Source organism: Galeopterus variegatus, unplaced genomic scaffold, assembly GCF_000696425.1.
Source record: "Galeopterus variegatus unplaced genomic scaffold, G_variegatus-3.0.2 Scaffold2256, whole genome shotgun sequence".
In the NCBI taxonomy this organism is placed as follows: Eukaryota; Metazoa; Chordata; class Mammalia; order Dermoptera; family Cynocephalidae; genus Galeopterus; species Galeopterus variegatus.
This window is the reverse complement of record NW_007728367.1, coordinates 235,281-252,734: the sequence shown is the minus strand read 5'-3', so window position 1 is coordinate 252,734 and position 17,454 is coordinate 235,281. Positions and strand designations below refer to the sequence as shown.

General features: G+C 37.1%; 1 protein-coding gene across 1 annotated transcript in view; it reads right to left on the bottom strand.

Moving 5' to 3' along the window:
* The window catches only part of VAV3 (vav 3 guanine nucleotide exchange factor), a 204,222-nt gene that overhangs the window by 13,715 nt on the left and 173,053 nt on the right, over positions 1-17,454 (bottom strand). The window contains exons 16-17 of the mRNA XM_008581073.1: positions 6,475-6,576; positions 6,086-6,186 (exon numbers count right to left, since the gene is read on the bottom strand). Coding sequence (XP_008579295.1) covers positions 6,086-6,186; positions 6,475-6,576 — 203 coding nt within the window. The remainder of the gene's footprint in view (positions 1-6,085; positions 6,187-6,474; positions 6,577-17,454) is intronic.

Genomic DNA, 17,454 nt, shown 5'->3' with positions numbered 1-17,454 from the left:
TGCTCATTCATCTGTCCACATGTTTGCTGGTCTGTCCATTCACTCATCACTCATTCTTCCACCATGTCTTCCCTGAATTCGAAACATCACTTAAGTATGGTTATCATCAATAGGCCCACAATCTAACAGGAGATCTACATGGAGTCCAATCACAAAAAATGTGGAATGCCACAATAAAAGTAAATGTGCTCCAGGGAGCACAAAGGACTGACAACCGAGAAAGCACAGGCACTGGGAGTATCAGATGGAAATTTTAAATCCAGGTTTTCAAAGTGGGGGCAACATTTGCATTGAGTTTTAAAAATGAATGTAAGTTCATCAAACAGACAAAGAAAAGACATTTAAAAATAGGGGGGGAAATCCCACTTAGATACACAGACATTAAAAAAAAAAAAGGTTGTGGAACTATAACTGGTTAAAAAGAGTTGTGCTGTGGTTTGGGGTATGGGGGAGTGGTAAAAATCGGGCTGGAAAAATGACCCTAAGCTTTGTATGCCATATTGGGAAGTCTGGACATTATTCTGCAAGGAATGGAAAGTATAGTAAGCAGAAGAGTGACACAAGCAGAGTTGATTTTAATAAAGATCATTTTAGAAGTTTTATAGGAGAAGTAAGACTAAGAGCAGGGAGTTAGGAAACTTTTGTAGTTGTCCAAACAAGAGACAATGAGATTTTCTGTCTATAGCGATATAGATAAGCAGAAGAGTGACACAAGCAGAGTTGATTTTAATAAAGATCATTTTAGAAGTTTTATAGAAGAAGTAAGACTAAGAGCAGGGAGTTAGGAAACTTTTGTAGTTGTCCAAACAAGAGACAATGAGATTTTCTGTCTATAGCGATATCCTATCAGTGGATTCTAGAGAGACGTAGGAGGAGAACTAAGAAGAGTAGGCAAGTGAGGGAGAGGAAGTAACCGAGGCTGACACCCTGGTTTGGGCGAGTGCATGAATGGAGGACCTCTAAGACAAGGAGTACGAGAAGAAAGTTTGTGGCAGTGACTGATGACATTGGTTTTAGTTATGGGTAATTTGACATCACCACAGGACACCTGGGAGGGGATATGCGAGAAGATGGAAATTTTAAATTCAGAGTTCAGGAGACAAGCCTTAGGTAGAGATGAACCCTTGTCTACTAGGGTGTAGGTTGCATCTAAAGCCAGGAAATCATTCAGATCACCAAAGGATGGCATGCGGGGTGTGATGGGATGTTAAGGAAAATATGAAGGAGAATGGTTAACAGTGTCAAATGACAGAGAGAGGTAAGTAAGGTAAGGCCTGAAATGTGATGACCAGTGGAGCTGGCAATTAAAGAGCAGAGTGGAAGATTTTCTAGCCTTCATTTAGCTCTTGGGTTACTCTGTCATTCTGAACACCTAACACCTCTTTTCCACTTGACCAGCCCTTTCTATAAACATGTCCTATGCTGAATGAAGATGGCAAGCTCCCCTCTTTGAAAATGCCTTGCACCCCAATATCTGACATTTATAACAACTTAACCATTCCTACTAGTCACAAGTGGACTTTGACCAGCCCTTTCTATAAACATGTCCTATGCTGAATGAAGATGGCAAGCTCCCCTCTTTGGAAATGCCTTGCACCCCAATATCTGACATTTATAACAACTTAACCATTCCTACTAGTCACAAGTGGACTTCTGACTCACACTGAGCCAGTCAGAATCTCTTTTTACCTCTTGAGAATATAGTTGGGCTATGTTAAGCATTGTTGCTATAAAGTCCTATAAAGTTGGGATGCATCTCATACTACCTATGACTTAATATTATGGGGGAACCTGGATTATGTAAACATTTGAGTTTGCCATAAATCAACACTACTCACTTGCTTTAAATTTGGCTGTTAGGATGATTTCCCTCAAAGTCAATTTCTCCTGAAATGATATCACACCTTCATACAAAAGCTTCACTCAAATAGACTACATCTCCAGCCCCCAATACATCCTGTCCTTCCTCCTGCCCTCCCCCACGCCCACATTTCCCCAATTACTATGCCAGTCATAGAAAACTATATTGCTGAACTATTACGAGTAGTTATTTCTGGATGCCAAAACAAAGGACTGTGCAAGACTTAAGCCAGCACTAGGATTCTTGACAGGCTGGGAAACAGCCCGTGAAGTTTAGCTTGCCCATGACCTCAAAATAGTACCTATTTTTATCACATGCACATAAGACCCACCAAGCTCAAATTCACACTCTATCCATGGGTACCACCTATACCCATGCAGGAAGGGGTGAGTTTGAAGAGGGCGTGTCAGGACTTCCAACCTACAGAGGGCACCTTCAGGAGTGGGAGAGAGAAGGCTGCTGATGGAGCCGTAACAGAGACTCCTCTTCCTCCTGAGGACAAGGCCCCTTTACTTGTAAGGGCTACCCACCAAATCCTTATAAAATCTGAGGGCAAAAAGAGAAACCTCCTAGGCAGGTTCTCACCATTTCGTACACTTATTAGCTGACTATTAGCATTCAATGTCATTGGTTTCTTCAAAATTTTGAGCAGGAAAGGAAATAAAGAGAGGAGAGAGGGAGACAGGGCACAGATGTGGAAAACAGAAGGTGAATGGCGGTCAGCATAAGGTGCAAAGCGGAGAGAGAATCAGGAGCAAAGGAACATAATTCAAAACTACAAGGAGCAAATGTAGTCAGAGGTGGGGGTTTTTTTGTTTTGTTTTGCTTTTAAAAAAAAAAACCTTTTGCTGCTTTATAATGAATTATATAACAAAGTTTAGAGAACGGTGCTACCTTTTAATGGATAATATCTGTATAAGTAAGCATTATCTATCATCTACACGGTACTAACAGTCTTATTCTTAGTTGTCCTATTTTTGATATTTTTATGAACTAGTTTCCTCATCTTAAAATAAGGGGCCTTAGAATTGAAGGAGTCTAAAGTCCTTCCAGCTCAGAGATTCCAGGGGGAGAGGGCAGGCATGATCCCCAGGGATGCCTGTCTTCAAAACATTCAAACCTAAACACATTTGGTAGTTACTAATTTAATTGAATTCAAAAGTGTTTTTGCCTAAAAACCTATGAGGGAGTCACTCCCTTTCACAGAGAAAAGAAAGCACATGATGACTTACTAGAGTTAGGTATCCAGCATGTGACACACTTGACATGTCATCACAGCTAATGGACGTGACTGGTCACATAGTCCAGTGGTTAAAATAAACTCAGGAGCTGGACTGCTTGGATTTGAATCTTGGTTCTACTGATTAAGTCACTTAGCCAAGTTGCTTATTTCTCTGTGCCTCTGTTTCTCATCTGTGAGGTAAGAAGAGCAGTAATACCAAGTTCACAGGATTTTTATAGGTTACTCTGTTTCTCATCTGTGAGGTAAGAAGAGCAGTAATACCAAGTTCACAGGATTTTTATAGGACTAAATGAGTTAATATTTGTAACGTACTTAGAATAGTACCTGGCACAATATAAATATTTCTTTAAAAAACTGGTAAGGCTAGGTGCTTACCCCTGTTTTATAAAGGACGAAACTAAGATTTACAAAGGTTAAGTAACTGGGGTCCACACTCACCACGGAGTAAATTGTGGAGCCAGGATTCAACTAGACCAAGACTTCAGAGCTTATAAGTTTTACTGCCATTGCATGCCATCTCCCTACACAAAATGACTCATCTAAGAACAGAGCACATTGAAATAATGACCTAGGAACAGACACTAGGAATATACCACTCTATCTGGCTAGACCAGGAATTGCCAGCCAGTTCCTTTTTTAGCATAAAAGTTAAAAATTTTAAATCATTTTAATGTCATACTTGTGTATCACTTCCAAGTTTGGTGCTCATTAATTTTTCTATCCACATTTACTCTAAACCATAAAACAACAGAAATACAGAGTAAGCCTATGTCTTTCAAAAATAACTGGCTTCTCACTATTACACCTTGGATTAAAATAGTGAGTTCTTATTGTGCCTCGGAGCTGTGGTGAGCATCGACATTCTCTCATTGGATCCTCACAATAATCTCCTAATTTATATTTTAAAGATGAACGAACAAAAGCTCAGAATGTTTAAGTAAATTCCCCACACAGCTAGTAAACAGCAGAGCTAGGATTTCATCCATCTCTGCTTGACTCTCAACTACTCTCCTACACTATTCCCTTTAGAACACAACCATGCCAACTATGGGATCACTTTATGTTCTCAAACAGACTGCAACTCATCAAGACAGGGCCATGGGATTTAGAAAAACACATTAGCATCCCATGAGCAAATACCATGTAAACAGTTGTTGTGGACTGACTGAATTGTGTCCCCCAAAACTCATATGCTAGAAGCTTAAATCCCCACTGTAACTGTTAAAGATGGGAAATCCTATTATGGTAATTGAAAGGTAGGGCCTTGAAGAGGTGATTGGATTGTAGGACCATGCTGCAGTGAGTAGATTAATAATGGTGGTCAGGGGCATGGTTCTGAAGGCTTTAAAAGAAGAGCACATGAGAGGTTAGTCTGTCTCTGCTGTGCTCTGCCATTTTCTGCCATGTGAGACCCCTGCACTGCTGTAAAGCCACAACCACAGAAAACTCACCAGATGTGCTCCCTGGACTCCAGACTTCCTAGCTTCTGAAGCTGTAAGCAGTAAATTTCATTTTCTTATAAATTACCCAGTTCTAGCTATTTTGTTATAAGCAACAGAAAGAGACTAATACAATAATCCTCAAAGAGATTAAAGGATGGGACATACAAAAATGGAACAACAAAACTTTGAGTGATAAATTATATCAAGTAAACAAAGAATAACAATAACAATTTATAATACTCTTATTATATTTATAACTTTATAAACTGTTTACGACCTTCAGACAGATGTCCAGTGATAACTTTGTCTTTTATTGAACAGGCCTTGAGCAAGTTGCATGAGCACACTGACCCACACCAGAAAATGGGAAGGACTGTTTGGAAGATGGAGCGAGCTCACAGGGAAGATGCTCCGTAGAGCAGCCAGGCAGGGCAGGCACCGTGCAGGTGCTTAACTAACGCCAGGACCCTTCTCTTCACAGTTGCCTTGCCTAGCACGGAGGATGGCACATGGGCTCTTTAAAAATGCTGACTGAAGGAGCAAAGGGAGAGGAATGTGCTATGATCCCAGTCCTCTAATAGGAGTCACCTTTTCTACAATTTCCCATTTTCTGAACTCAGCTCTGAAATGAGCTATTCTCTATTTCACTCTTCTTCACATTATCCAAAATAATTCAATGTCCACCTGCTCCTCTGGGAACATCAAAGGTTGACATGGCTACCTTTTGAACTCAAGCTACTAAAGATCCTTTGTTGTGTTCAAAAAGTTTTACTGATTTTGAAAGGTCTTATTGATAAAACACAGAGAAACTCAGGGGAGAAGGACAAAGAGAAAGAAGAAGAAAGAGAAAGAAGAAAGAGGGCTGAAAAGAAAGAGAAGGAAGAGAGAGCCCAAGAGGAGCAGAGAGAGGCAAAGGCTATTGAATGCAAAATCACCAACAGTCTTAGAAACTAGCAATCATGGAGCATTATTTTTAAAAGCCAAGGGGAAAATATTTACATAATATCCAAAGAATACGTGTTCTTTGTTAAATGCTAGAAAATGACAATATATTCAACTCATCAATTCATGAATTAGTCTGTGTGATGTTTACTTCTGGCAGCACTGGCATTTCTGAGCTAAATATTTAAGAGAATGAGGAAGAAATTTAAGAACTAAAGATGGAAGTGAAGGCTATTTGATGTGTTCTGTTCTTGTTGCTCTGTCTGTCTGTTTTGGTTGTATCTGTACAGTTTTACTGATACATTTAGGGGTTGGGGTTAATAAAATGGGCCACATGAAACCATCCAAGTCCCTCTTGAAGACCTCTGCCTCCGAGGTATGTATAAACGTCACACAAATTTTAAACAATTTAAAACAAAGGCATGTAGAAAAGTCAAAGGAATTTGAAACAATTTTCTAATTATGCTTATAAATGATAGCTTCAAAAGCAGATATGTTACGATAAACATATATTAAGAGTAAATTAGGCCTTAAATTGTGTTTAGCAAGTTTTATGTCCTCATTAAAAACAGAATCACAAGAATAAACATGACTTACCACCAGAATTAACTCTGCCACAATTGTCTACTCTTCCCAAACATTCTTTGTGTGCTCTTGCTCCACACTTAAAACATAAATAGCCTTGATAAAATGTTCCTCTGAAAGGTAAAATTAGAGAGTGATATATTAAAAGGTGCTAAATTCTACCTATATGAAATCATTAGCAACAAAGGTAAAAAAGGTAGCACAGTGCTATTCACAGTACCCCTCAGGAGAGGGAGAGGACGTTGCTAAAGGCTCTGAAGACACTGTCCGGGTAAAAGGCCTAGCAAAGATCTGTTGGGCAATAAACTGTTAAAGCAATAGCCCACTTCAGAACAAAAGTCTGAAACACTTAGCAATTATACAAGTTCCTTTAAACTGAAAAACAGGACTGAGCAGCTTACCTCAGGAGCATCTGGCAGACTTTGCAGGATGTAACCCGAGTGAAGGTGTGCATCTTGAAGTCATGGAAGTTGGAGTCTGCATGGTCTGGCCTTATGTTAGATCTATAAAAAGGACAAAAAGTAACTTCCTAAAAAAGTTTCACAACAATGCTGCAGTCTTGTCACCTAAAACCTGAACTCATCAAAATTACAGTGGGTAGAAATGTGATTCAAGCAAAAAGCCTCTTAAATATGCAATGTTTTCCAAGCCAAAAGTATGCTATGCATTAAAATATGCATCAAAATCTGGTTTAGTGGGAACCAGCAACACAGAGGACATAAGCAACCTAATCTTCCTCAAAACTGAGTGTTCTCAGAGAACTTTACAGAATGGCCACATAGGTCAACTTGCCTGGAAAAACACAAAACCTGGTAGATATTCATGCTGTGTGATAGCTTCTTTTCTCTAGCCACATCCCTGAAATATAAACTAGCTGGCGAGGGTGGGAGAGAAGGGAAGAGGATGCTGCATTTCCAGAGTTCATCTCTAAATAGGGGTGTGGATTATGTAATTGTCTATAAAAAGGAATAAAATAGTTTTATAGAAAGTTTTGAACCAAAGCAGCAGTCTGATCATTAAAAACTTCTTCCCTAACGAACAATTCACTTTCCTCACAATCCTAATAAAAACTAAGTAAAATTGCTTTATCATTTATGTTTTGTGTTTTATTTACATTACACATATACAACAAAAATTAACACATGCCACAAATTGACATTCATTGCACATTTACTCTGCACCAGATACTGTGACAACCACATGATGTTCATTACTTCATTTAACCTTCACACCAATCCTAACTGCCCAGCACCAATAATATCACTAGTTTATAAACAACGAAACTGAGGCTTCTTCTAAAGTAAAGGAAATAGCCGAATCAGGAACTCCAACCCAGGTCTGTGCTCTTTGCCACTGATGCTACAGTCTGAGGAAGAAATCAGCAATATTCACATTAAAATAATTAGATTTTTGTGTTTAGTAGGTATGTAATAGCCGAATCAGGAACTCCAACCCAGGTCTGTGCTCTTTGCCACTGATGCTACAGTCTGAAGAAGAAATCAGCAATATTCACATTAAAATAATTAGATTTTTGTGTTTAGTAGGTATGTTGGAAACAATTAAATTTAGCTATTTCTAGAGGAATTTTTACATTATTCTTGATTTAGCCATGTCACAGAAGAAAGCAGAAAAATTAGAATAGGATAAGTTAAAAAATGGATACAAATCAGAGGTACACCTAGAAAGCTAAAGCTAAGAGGTTACATGCAATTTGAGAGACTGTAGGAAAAGTTTGAGATACTGATGTGCCAGGATTTCCCCTTTTATAGAATACAGCAACTCTCAACCACACAGAGCCTCAGCGTAATGAAGCATAACACAGGCGGGCACCGAAGCATCAATCTCTGAGGTACCAGGAGAAGGCTTATGAAAAAACATTCGCAAAGGCAATTGGAGTAGTAGGCAGTGATACAGAAGTGTCAGAGAGGTCAGCCTTCCAATCCATCTGCTGCATGTGAGCGTGCTATAAATGAAATCAAATATTGGTGCCATCTGGGGTTTCTCTGCTCTGTGCTTCTGGTGACCTCGCTTTTTAGAAAACTATTCCGCCACATGCTGAAAAGCACTGTCATTTCCATAGAGGCACTTTTGTGTTGCTGATTAAAAATTACAGAGTTCTTCTTCAGGAAGAGGGGATTGGAGAAAACATAAAGATACAGAAACAAAACTCACTTCACATTGTTCAGAAAGCATTTGATTCTTGAATCCGTAAAGCCATACATTGAAAAGAGCATCAAAGCCCATTTCCTTAGCCAGGAAAGGCTGTTGTTCATCTGTCTCTGAGCATCAAGGTGATATAGTCACAGATGAATTGTCAAGTAACAGTTTTAGTCTTGGGAACTTGAAGAATTCATCAGCCTAGAGTTCTCAAATAAGAGTAGGTCTACTTCAGGCAGAAATTTGTGTAATAAGATCAAAACTGGTAAGAATTTAACTAATTTCAGAAATAAATAAATAGAGTTTTGTTTGGACCATTTGTATTTAAAACTTTCACCTACTCACTAGGAATTAGCAGACTTTTCAGAGGACAAAAAGCTAAAAGGAGGATCACAAACTAAAAGGTTTAAAAGAAATTTTATGATGAAAAACAATTCTGAAAATATTGTTAACAGTAGTTGCCTTAAGGGAAATGAGACTTAAAGTGGTAGGGTTGGATGGTAAGAAGGAACTGTTAGAATTTTTTAAACTATAACTGCATATTATTTTTAAAATCTAGAATCAAAAACTAAAGAATAAAAGTTACCTCTATGACCCTGAAACTGCTATTGAGGCTCTCTTGAATATAAAAGCATAGTTAAGGGCAGGAATCTGAAATTAGAACACCTGGGCTTAAATCCTAACTTGCAAACCAGCAGCAGTGTGACCTTAGGCAAGTTAGTAAGTATGAAACAGGAACACTAATAAAACCTCATAAAGTGAGGTCATGTATGTAAAGTGCTTAGAACACTGCCTGATCCAGAGTTGGTGTTCAATCACTGGCCATAATTTATGAAGTGCTGATTCCAAATCCACATAATAATGATATGATAAGAATCATGCTTTTGTGAGCAGTGAAGACTCCCTTGGTAGCACTGTGACCAAGTCCCCAGAGAATCCCCATTCTCCTGGGAATGTCTGGCAGGAAGGTTGCTATATGTTCAGTGTCCTTGGAACCAGGAATCCATACATAATTAAGCGTAATAAGAAATAAGTGGGGTTTCTTAGGAGAGGATATGTATGAAAAAGCCCAAGGAATTAGATGAAGTCATACCAAGAACCAATGGAAAAGGAGAGTGATGTCAGTACACCTGGCCTGTAGCCTGTGAGGATACAGAAACCAATGACAGTAAATTGGCTGGATGGGAAGAGCTGGGAAGGTAGATCGGAGCAGAAGAGGATAGAGAAACATCAGGATCTTAGATTGGGAAAAGCATGAGGACAAAAATGGTCAAAACTGGCATCTATTGCACAGCTCTAATGCACCAGACACGTTGCTAGGCTCTTCATATACTTTTCCACACTTACTTCTCACAACAAATCTACAAAGACAGAGTAATTCATTCATTTCATACTCATTGAGTAACTACCATATATGCAGGCCCTAAGGCAGGAATAGAAAGAAGGAACTTTCAACTGGAGCCTGATGAGAGAAGAGGGGAGACGTAGGAATGGGGTAAGGGAGGATGGGGGGGGCAAGGAAAGAGGTGAGATTTTATGCAGGCGTTGACATCACTTTTAGTTGACAATATCTCTGGCTACTACTTAGAGAATTCCGTGCAGTGAGGTAACAATGGACACAGCAAGACCAATTATGGGGTTGGGCTGTCTATAGGTGAGAATTGAGGATCAAATAGATTAGCTCACTTGCTCAGTCATGCAGCTAAGCAAAAAGATTTCATTTTTGTGATGAAAATGAGTAATCTGCCTTAATATATGACAATTTACTTATGAGAACTGGGATGGAATCTTATAGATTTCTCAATAAAATGTTCCCATTTCTTTTGCTTCACATACGGTCCACTGTTAATGCAACTAAGCAGGCAATCAAATATTTATAGGGTAAAGAACGTTGATACTCTTAGGGCTCCTGAGAACTTTACATATTCTCCTCATATCCTCTCCTCTTTTCACCTGGTTCCATTGCTGAGGACCATGCATCTCCCCTAAGCCTAGGCCTCTTCTCCATTCTCCGGGTCTGCATTCCCAACTGGTCCTTGGGCATCTCAGATGCAGTACACACAAAACTCAGCCTCCACGCCCTTCCTGACATCTGATTCATTCACTCCATCTACCAACCCAGGAACTTCAGAATCACCATAAACTGTTCCCTGTCCCTCATACCCTCTACATATTCTTTTTCTCTTAACCTCTTCTCTGCTCTAACTTCTCCTTCCCATCACAGAAACTGTGATCAATTTCTGCCAATTCATCTTTAAAAACACCTCCTCAAAAACTCAGGTTCCACATACACTCTCACACACTCACTATTGGTTCTTTTTCTCTAGAGAACCCTAATACAGACATACTAGAAAATAATGTTAGATAGGTTTAGTGGGACCAGTTACCACAGGAGGGGATGGGAACGAAGCTTAAATTCAGATATGTCAGACTCTGTAACACCCAATGTCAAGTTACATAGACCTCCTAGGCTTTCACTATCTTCATACAGCCCTAAAAGAAATCACCATGTGAGGATAGCATTAAAAGTGTTTGTTGATGTCCACCTTCCCGCTGGCCCATATGGTGCTTGAGGACAGGGGCTGTATCTTCTCCTTTTCAACCTGTCTCCTTGCTATAGTCTAACACTGTAGCAGGAAAATTAACTGCGAGATATTTATAGTTAATGAAAATCAGGAAAATATGCTTTTCCCATAGCATTTTCTTTAATTGTTTTCAAAAGGCTGCCCTTTGCCACATTATCAGGTGAAAAGATGGAGAAAGTAAAGAGAAAAACATTTTTGCTAAGCCTTTAGGTTTTATCTCTCATATGAAAGAAATCTGAAGAAAAACATAATAATTAACTGAACTTGAATTCAATGTTATAATTTATGTTTACCTATATCCTCTCTTCTTTGTGAGAAAATATTTAATCTTTATACAAGGACTATAATGCTATTCACAGATATAAATATATTTCAGTAGTATGTATGACAGTGCAGTTATTAAAAATCATTATTCTTTAAATCTATATGCCTAAAATTAACATTTTTCCCTATTTTAACCACAAAATTTAAATCCTCATATCACTTTAGTAATATAGTTTAAGAATACAGGAAGCAAATAGTAGCAGCAAAATGAAATCATCTGTAATGATCATGACCAATTACAAAAGAATTAAGATGAGAATCAACTTATGATATCATGCTATCTCATGCCCTGTCAGTATCATTAACATTCAAGTACCGCCAGTATGGACATGGTGACAATGATGTAAAAATATATAAAATAGTTTATTTCATCATATTACATTGAAAGTAAAGGGGAGAGAGCTAGACACAGATGTCGGTGCTTGGAAAAAAAACTGAATGTAGCAGGCTTTTTGCATACCAAAATTACATAGATATGTAAAAAATGTACACATACATGGCTAGTGTATGTGTGTTGCTGAAATTCCAAAAATACACATTTTGGCAAACAAATGCTAAATATAGATTACTTCATTGTAAATTTCCTTAAAGAAAATGCTGAATAATCTTAATTTTTCTATTTATTATTCTATTAAATTATTTTACTATCCATGATATAAAAAGATAAATGTATCTCTTCCAGTGCATCCTTCTATTAACCTCTATTATTTAAGTGGCAATAAATTACTATAAGCAATACTACTTAAGTTATCTTTTTTTCAAAGCAAGATTTTAAAATAACTTAAAATAATGTGGATACCCTCTTATCATCAGGATACTTAGTTATATCGTGACTCTTTTTAAATAAGGTTTTTAAAATACAAGGGTACTTCAAAAAGTTTGTAGAAAAATAGGATTAAAAGATAATATGAATCGTTCCACGAACTTTTTGAAACACCCTCGTATATATAACAATTTATCACATTAATAAATAACTAAAAAAGAATTGGATAATCTCAAAAAATAACAAAAAAGACATTTAATAAAATGCATCATGTGCTTCTGATAAAACTCTAAAAAAAAACACTAAATGTTGAGGGAAGTTCCTTAACATGATAAAGAATACCAAACTAAAGACAATAGACAACATATTTAATGTAAAACACTATTACAATTATATTAAAGTTAAACAAAGTTCCTGAAGTCAACTATGTCATTCAATATTGTTCTGGAAGATCTAATCAGTATAATGAGACAAAAAAAAAATGTAAAGGATAAATATTGTAAAACATATATATGAAATTATCATTTGGAGATGACATTACTGGGACTATTGGGAAAATCCAAGAGGAAAAACTGAACACTAATACAACTAATAAGAGAAAAAGATATGAGCGACATCTGGAGAAATCCATGTGTAAGCTTCTAATGCTCTCCAGCAGTGAAATGCAGTAATGTGTGTCGTGTCTCTGCCCAGCAAAACCCCTTGAGACTCAGAGTTCAAGGATTTTGGGGAGACTGGTCACACAGACAATCTGCTTGCATGATCAGCTGCAATCATTAAAAACCATGGCTGCCATGAAAGCAGATAGATGCCACAACCACTGTGCAGATGGTCCGCCAGCCACTGGAGTGCATCGACACAAGGAGAGTCACCAGCAAAGACCAAAGAAAAGAAGAGGATGTCTCTTTCCACAAAGCCCATTCCAGACAGACAGAAGCATCTGCTCTATGATAATATGGGGGGACTTGAACACACCACTCAGCATTGGACAGATCATCTAAGCAACAAATCAACAGAGTAACCATTACTCTTTCAGAAGGAGAGAAGAAATCTAGGGTTATCAGAGGTGGGATGGGGGAGGGAGAGGGGAATGGGGAGAGATTGGAAAAGAGGCATAAAGAGTGAGTACGATTTGTAACAATATATACGCAAGTAATATTGATTTGATCAACATATGTCAACATTGAACCCTAAAAATATGTATAATCAATTAGGATTCAATTGAAAAAAATTTTTTTTTAATGAAAAAAAAAAATATCCCAGAAGGAAAGTGGGTGCTCACCATAAATCATATTGTTTCTTTTAAAAAAAAAAGTCTACATAGGCTGGCACAATGAAATTCAGTACCCTGGCTCACCAAATAACCTTATCATTGGTACCGCAGGGAACATTTCAAGAGCCAACTCCCCAGATGCCAGCCAAGGACCAACCCTTGGTTGTAAGCAGATCTTTCTAAAGACAGCAAATTCAAGCCAGCAATGTTAACTATTTTCTGCACAAAAATGTCTTTTAAAAAATCCTGTCATGAAATTCTTAGGTCCTGTATGAATAAAATATAAAAATTAACTAAGAGAAATAAAAAGCACTCAAGAAAATAAAAGCTACCATACTGGCCAGCCACCAAGAAAAAAAAAAGAAAGAAAAGAAAGGTTGTAGACCAAATTCCTATATAAGAAGACTGAACATTTTATTATAAATACACAATCTCTCTCCAAGTTAATTTATAAATTTAAAACAATTCTTTTCTACTAACCAACACACATACACGTACACACACACATAAACTGAAATATTTTTGAACTTGACAAATGATTATAAAATTCAACTGGAAGAATAAATATGTAAGAATAGTTGGGAAATTTTTAAAACTACAGTGAATTATTGTAGGGAGTATGTGGGAAGCCATCATAACCAAAGAGATAGTAAGATATTTTCTAAAGGTACAGTTATTAAATCTATATGGGACTGACAGCAAAATAGAGAGATCAATAATACAGAATATAAAGTCTTGAAGGTAACAAATATAGGCAAGAACTCAGTAAGTGGTTTTGGTGGCAGTCCATTCATTCATTTATTTGTCCATTCAAAAAATAAAATCCCATTTAAAAAAAAACACTAATATGTGCCAGGCAGTGGAATACAGTGATGAGTAAATATAAGTTAAGTCTCTGCCTGTTTGGTGGTGATGGTTGGGGGGAGGTGGGGGGGGGACATTTAAATAATTCCACAAACAAAAAAAGCTGTGAAACTGCAGCTATGACAAGTTCTACAAAGGAAGAAAGGAAGACAGTATTAAGAAAACTGAAAATGTGTAATGTGACCTTGTCAGTGGACTATCACAGACATTTTCCTACAGAAACGATGCTTGAACTGATATCTAAAGATGAGCGAGAATTAATCAGGTGAAAAGGAAGGTGAAGAACATTCCAGAGAGTGGGAAAATAACAAATGATAAATATAAATAACTAAAAAAAATGTTTCCAGCTTTCTGAAAATGTTAAGGTACATTTCTTTCATAATAGTATAAAGTTTAGATAATTACTGTTTTTTTTTTTTTACTATTTACTTGATAAAAACATATTACATACCTATGATTTGCCTTGAAAACAGCCAGCAATAAGGAATAAGATAGACACAATTGCTGCCCTCATAGGGCTTACATTCTACATTTAAATATGAACTTTAGCTGGAAATATAAAATTTGTTTTAAGAAAAAAACAAAGGGCCGGCCCAGTGGCGCACTCGGTAGAGTGCAGCACTTGGGAGCGCGGCAGCGCTCCCGCCGATGGTTCGGATCCCATATAGAGACCGGTCCGCTCACTGGTTGAGCGTGGTGCGGGCGCGACACCGAGGGTTGCGATCCCGTTGCCAGTCACAAAAAAAGACAAAAAAGGAAAAATAAAAAAAGAAAAAAACAAAGACATGGAAGTAGTTGAAGAAAACATTCATGACTATATAATCTTTAATGATACGAAATAAAGAAAAAATAGCTACACTTATTTTAATTTTTAAAAAAACATTAAAAAATTTAAAAAGCATGAAAATATTTGTAATATGTATTATAAAAGAGTAATGTCCTTGCAATATATAAGTGCACTTGAAAAGCCATAAGAAAAAAAAAAAAAAAACACCCCAACTGAAAAATTAACAGGGCAATTTATTAAAGGCAATAAAATCAATAAATACATGAAACATGTTTAGCTACTAGTAATCAAAAGAAATGCAGATTTAAATAATACAGCATTTCATACATCAATCTGGCAAAAAAGGAAAAGATAAAAGAAAAAAGATATTACCTAGTATTGGTGAACCTGGAGAAATATCTAAAACCTTAAAAATTTACTAATCTTTTGATATAAAATTCTGCTTATTAGAAGTAATCACAAAGGATTCATTATGACATTTTTAATAATTAAAAATTGGAATTTAATTAAAAAATAAATCAATAAATCATAGTACATCTATATAACTCAATACTATACAATTAAAAAGGATAAAGTAGACATGTATTAATAAAGATATTGCAATATATTATACAAGAACAACTTATTACAAAATTATATCTATACTGTGATCCTCGTTAATATGACACATAACTCCTTGTTAACATATTTCTGTGAGAATGCAAACAAGGGGTAGAAGCATTAGGAATGATTTTAATGTTTTTATTTTACAGTTATTTGTGTTTTCTAAAGTTTCTACAGTAAACATATACTATTCAATTTATTCCTACATCTACACTTTCTAGAGGCAAAAAGAAAACCAGAAACAACCACAATACAGAGAAGCCTTAAAGAGGTTAAAAGCTAATAAGTCACTGAACAGGATTTGAGAGTAAAATCTGTCTCTAAGCCCACGCATTAAATCACCATGCTAAAAGTATCACAAGCCAATTAAAAAGCAAAAAGAAACTGAATTAGATGTTTGCAACATGTGAGAATATTATTGATATAAATGGAGCCATTACAAATCAGTGATAACAGAATCATAACATGATAAATTTGACCCATAGAAAACTTGGCAAAGAATGTGAAAAAGAAATGCATCAAAAAAATAAAATAAAATAAAAACCACTGGTCGACAAGCCTATAATAAACTGTTTAGGCTCAGAAATAAGGGTGTTACAGAGCACGGGAAGGCTGCAGCAGACACATTGTCTGGACACAGTCATTCCTGGACACTGACTGCTTTACCCCCTGCTCATTGGTCCTATAAAGGATGGTCTTTGCTGAGGAGTTTGGTCTAAGAACCAACAGAGCCCTTAAATGGAAGCACACAGCTAGTGCTTCAAATGGGAGGACAGCCCCAAGTACAAAACCATAGTGCTATAGCATGAACTGAATTTTCTGGAATGGGCAAGAGGCTGCCCTATGCAAAAAGTGACTGGCAGTTGTGGGTCCAAGAAAAGCTAGTTGATCTATACTGTATTTGCTCCTGCTTTTTCTGCTATCAATGAGATCTTCTATCTTTGACTAATTAAAATCAGGACTCTCTCTGTAGTGGATTGAATTATGTCCTCCCAAAACTCACTGGAGCTTAAATTGTGTCCCCTGAATTTTATGTATTAGAAATTTAGCCCCCACTGTGACTGTTAGGAGGGTGGGAAATCCTATTATGATAACTGAAAGGTGGAGCCTTAAAGAGGTGATTGGATTGTAGGACCATGAAGTAGTTAATGGAATAAAACCAGGGGTGTGGTTCTGAGGGCTTTCAAAGAAGAGGAGAGTCTGTCTTGCTCTCTCTGCTTCCACCATCTTGCAATGTGAGACCCCTGGGTTGCTGCTGCCACCACCAGATGGACTTTGGACTTCCCAGCTGTATTAGTCCATACTTATGTTGCTATAACAGAAATATCTGAGACTGGGTAATTTATAAAGAACAGAGGTTTATTGGCTTACGATTCTGGGATGGTTGCATCTGGCACAGGCCTCAAGATGCTTCTACTCATGGCAGAAAGTGGCAGGCAGCCAGCGGGTACAAATAGATCATATGGTGAGAGGAAGCAAGAGAGAGAGGGGAGGTACCAGGGTCTTTTAAACAACCAGCTCTCGTAGGAACTAACAGAGTGAGAACTCACTCATTACTTCCCCCCCCCCCCCCAGGGAGAGCATTAATCCATTCACAAGGGATCTGCCTCCATGACTTGATCACTTTCCAACACTGCCACATTGGGGATCAGATTTCCACATAAGTTTTGGAGGGGACAACACATCCAAACTCCATCACTAGCCTCAGAAACTGTAAGCAATAAATTTCGTTTTTCTTTGTAAATCATCCAGCTCCAGGTATTTTTGTTATAAGCAACAAAAATGGACTAATACACTATCCAACTTTTTGAGTGGGGGGAATGTTATGCATTTTTTTCTTGCCAATACATAGGCAACTAGAAAACCTTGGTTTTCAAAGAAATAAAAATTATTTTGTTGTTTACAAAATAGTGAATAATTATGAATACACTAAATGCCCAATGATAATAGACTGGGCAAATAAATTGTGTATGTCCATATAAAGGAAAAATAATCAGCTATTTAATCATATTAGAGAAGAGTTTT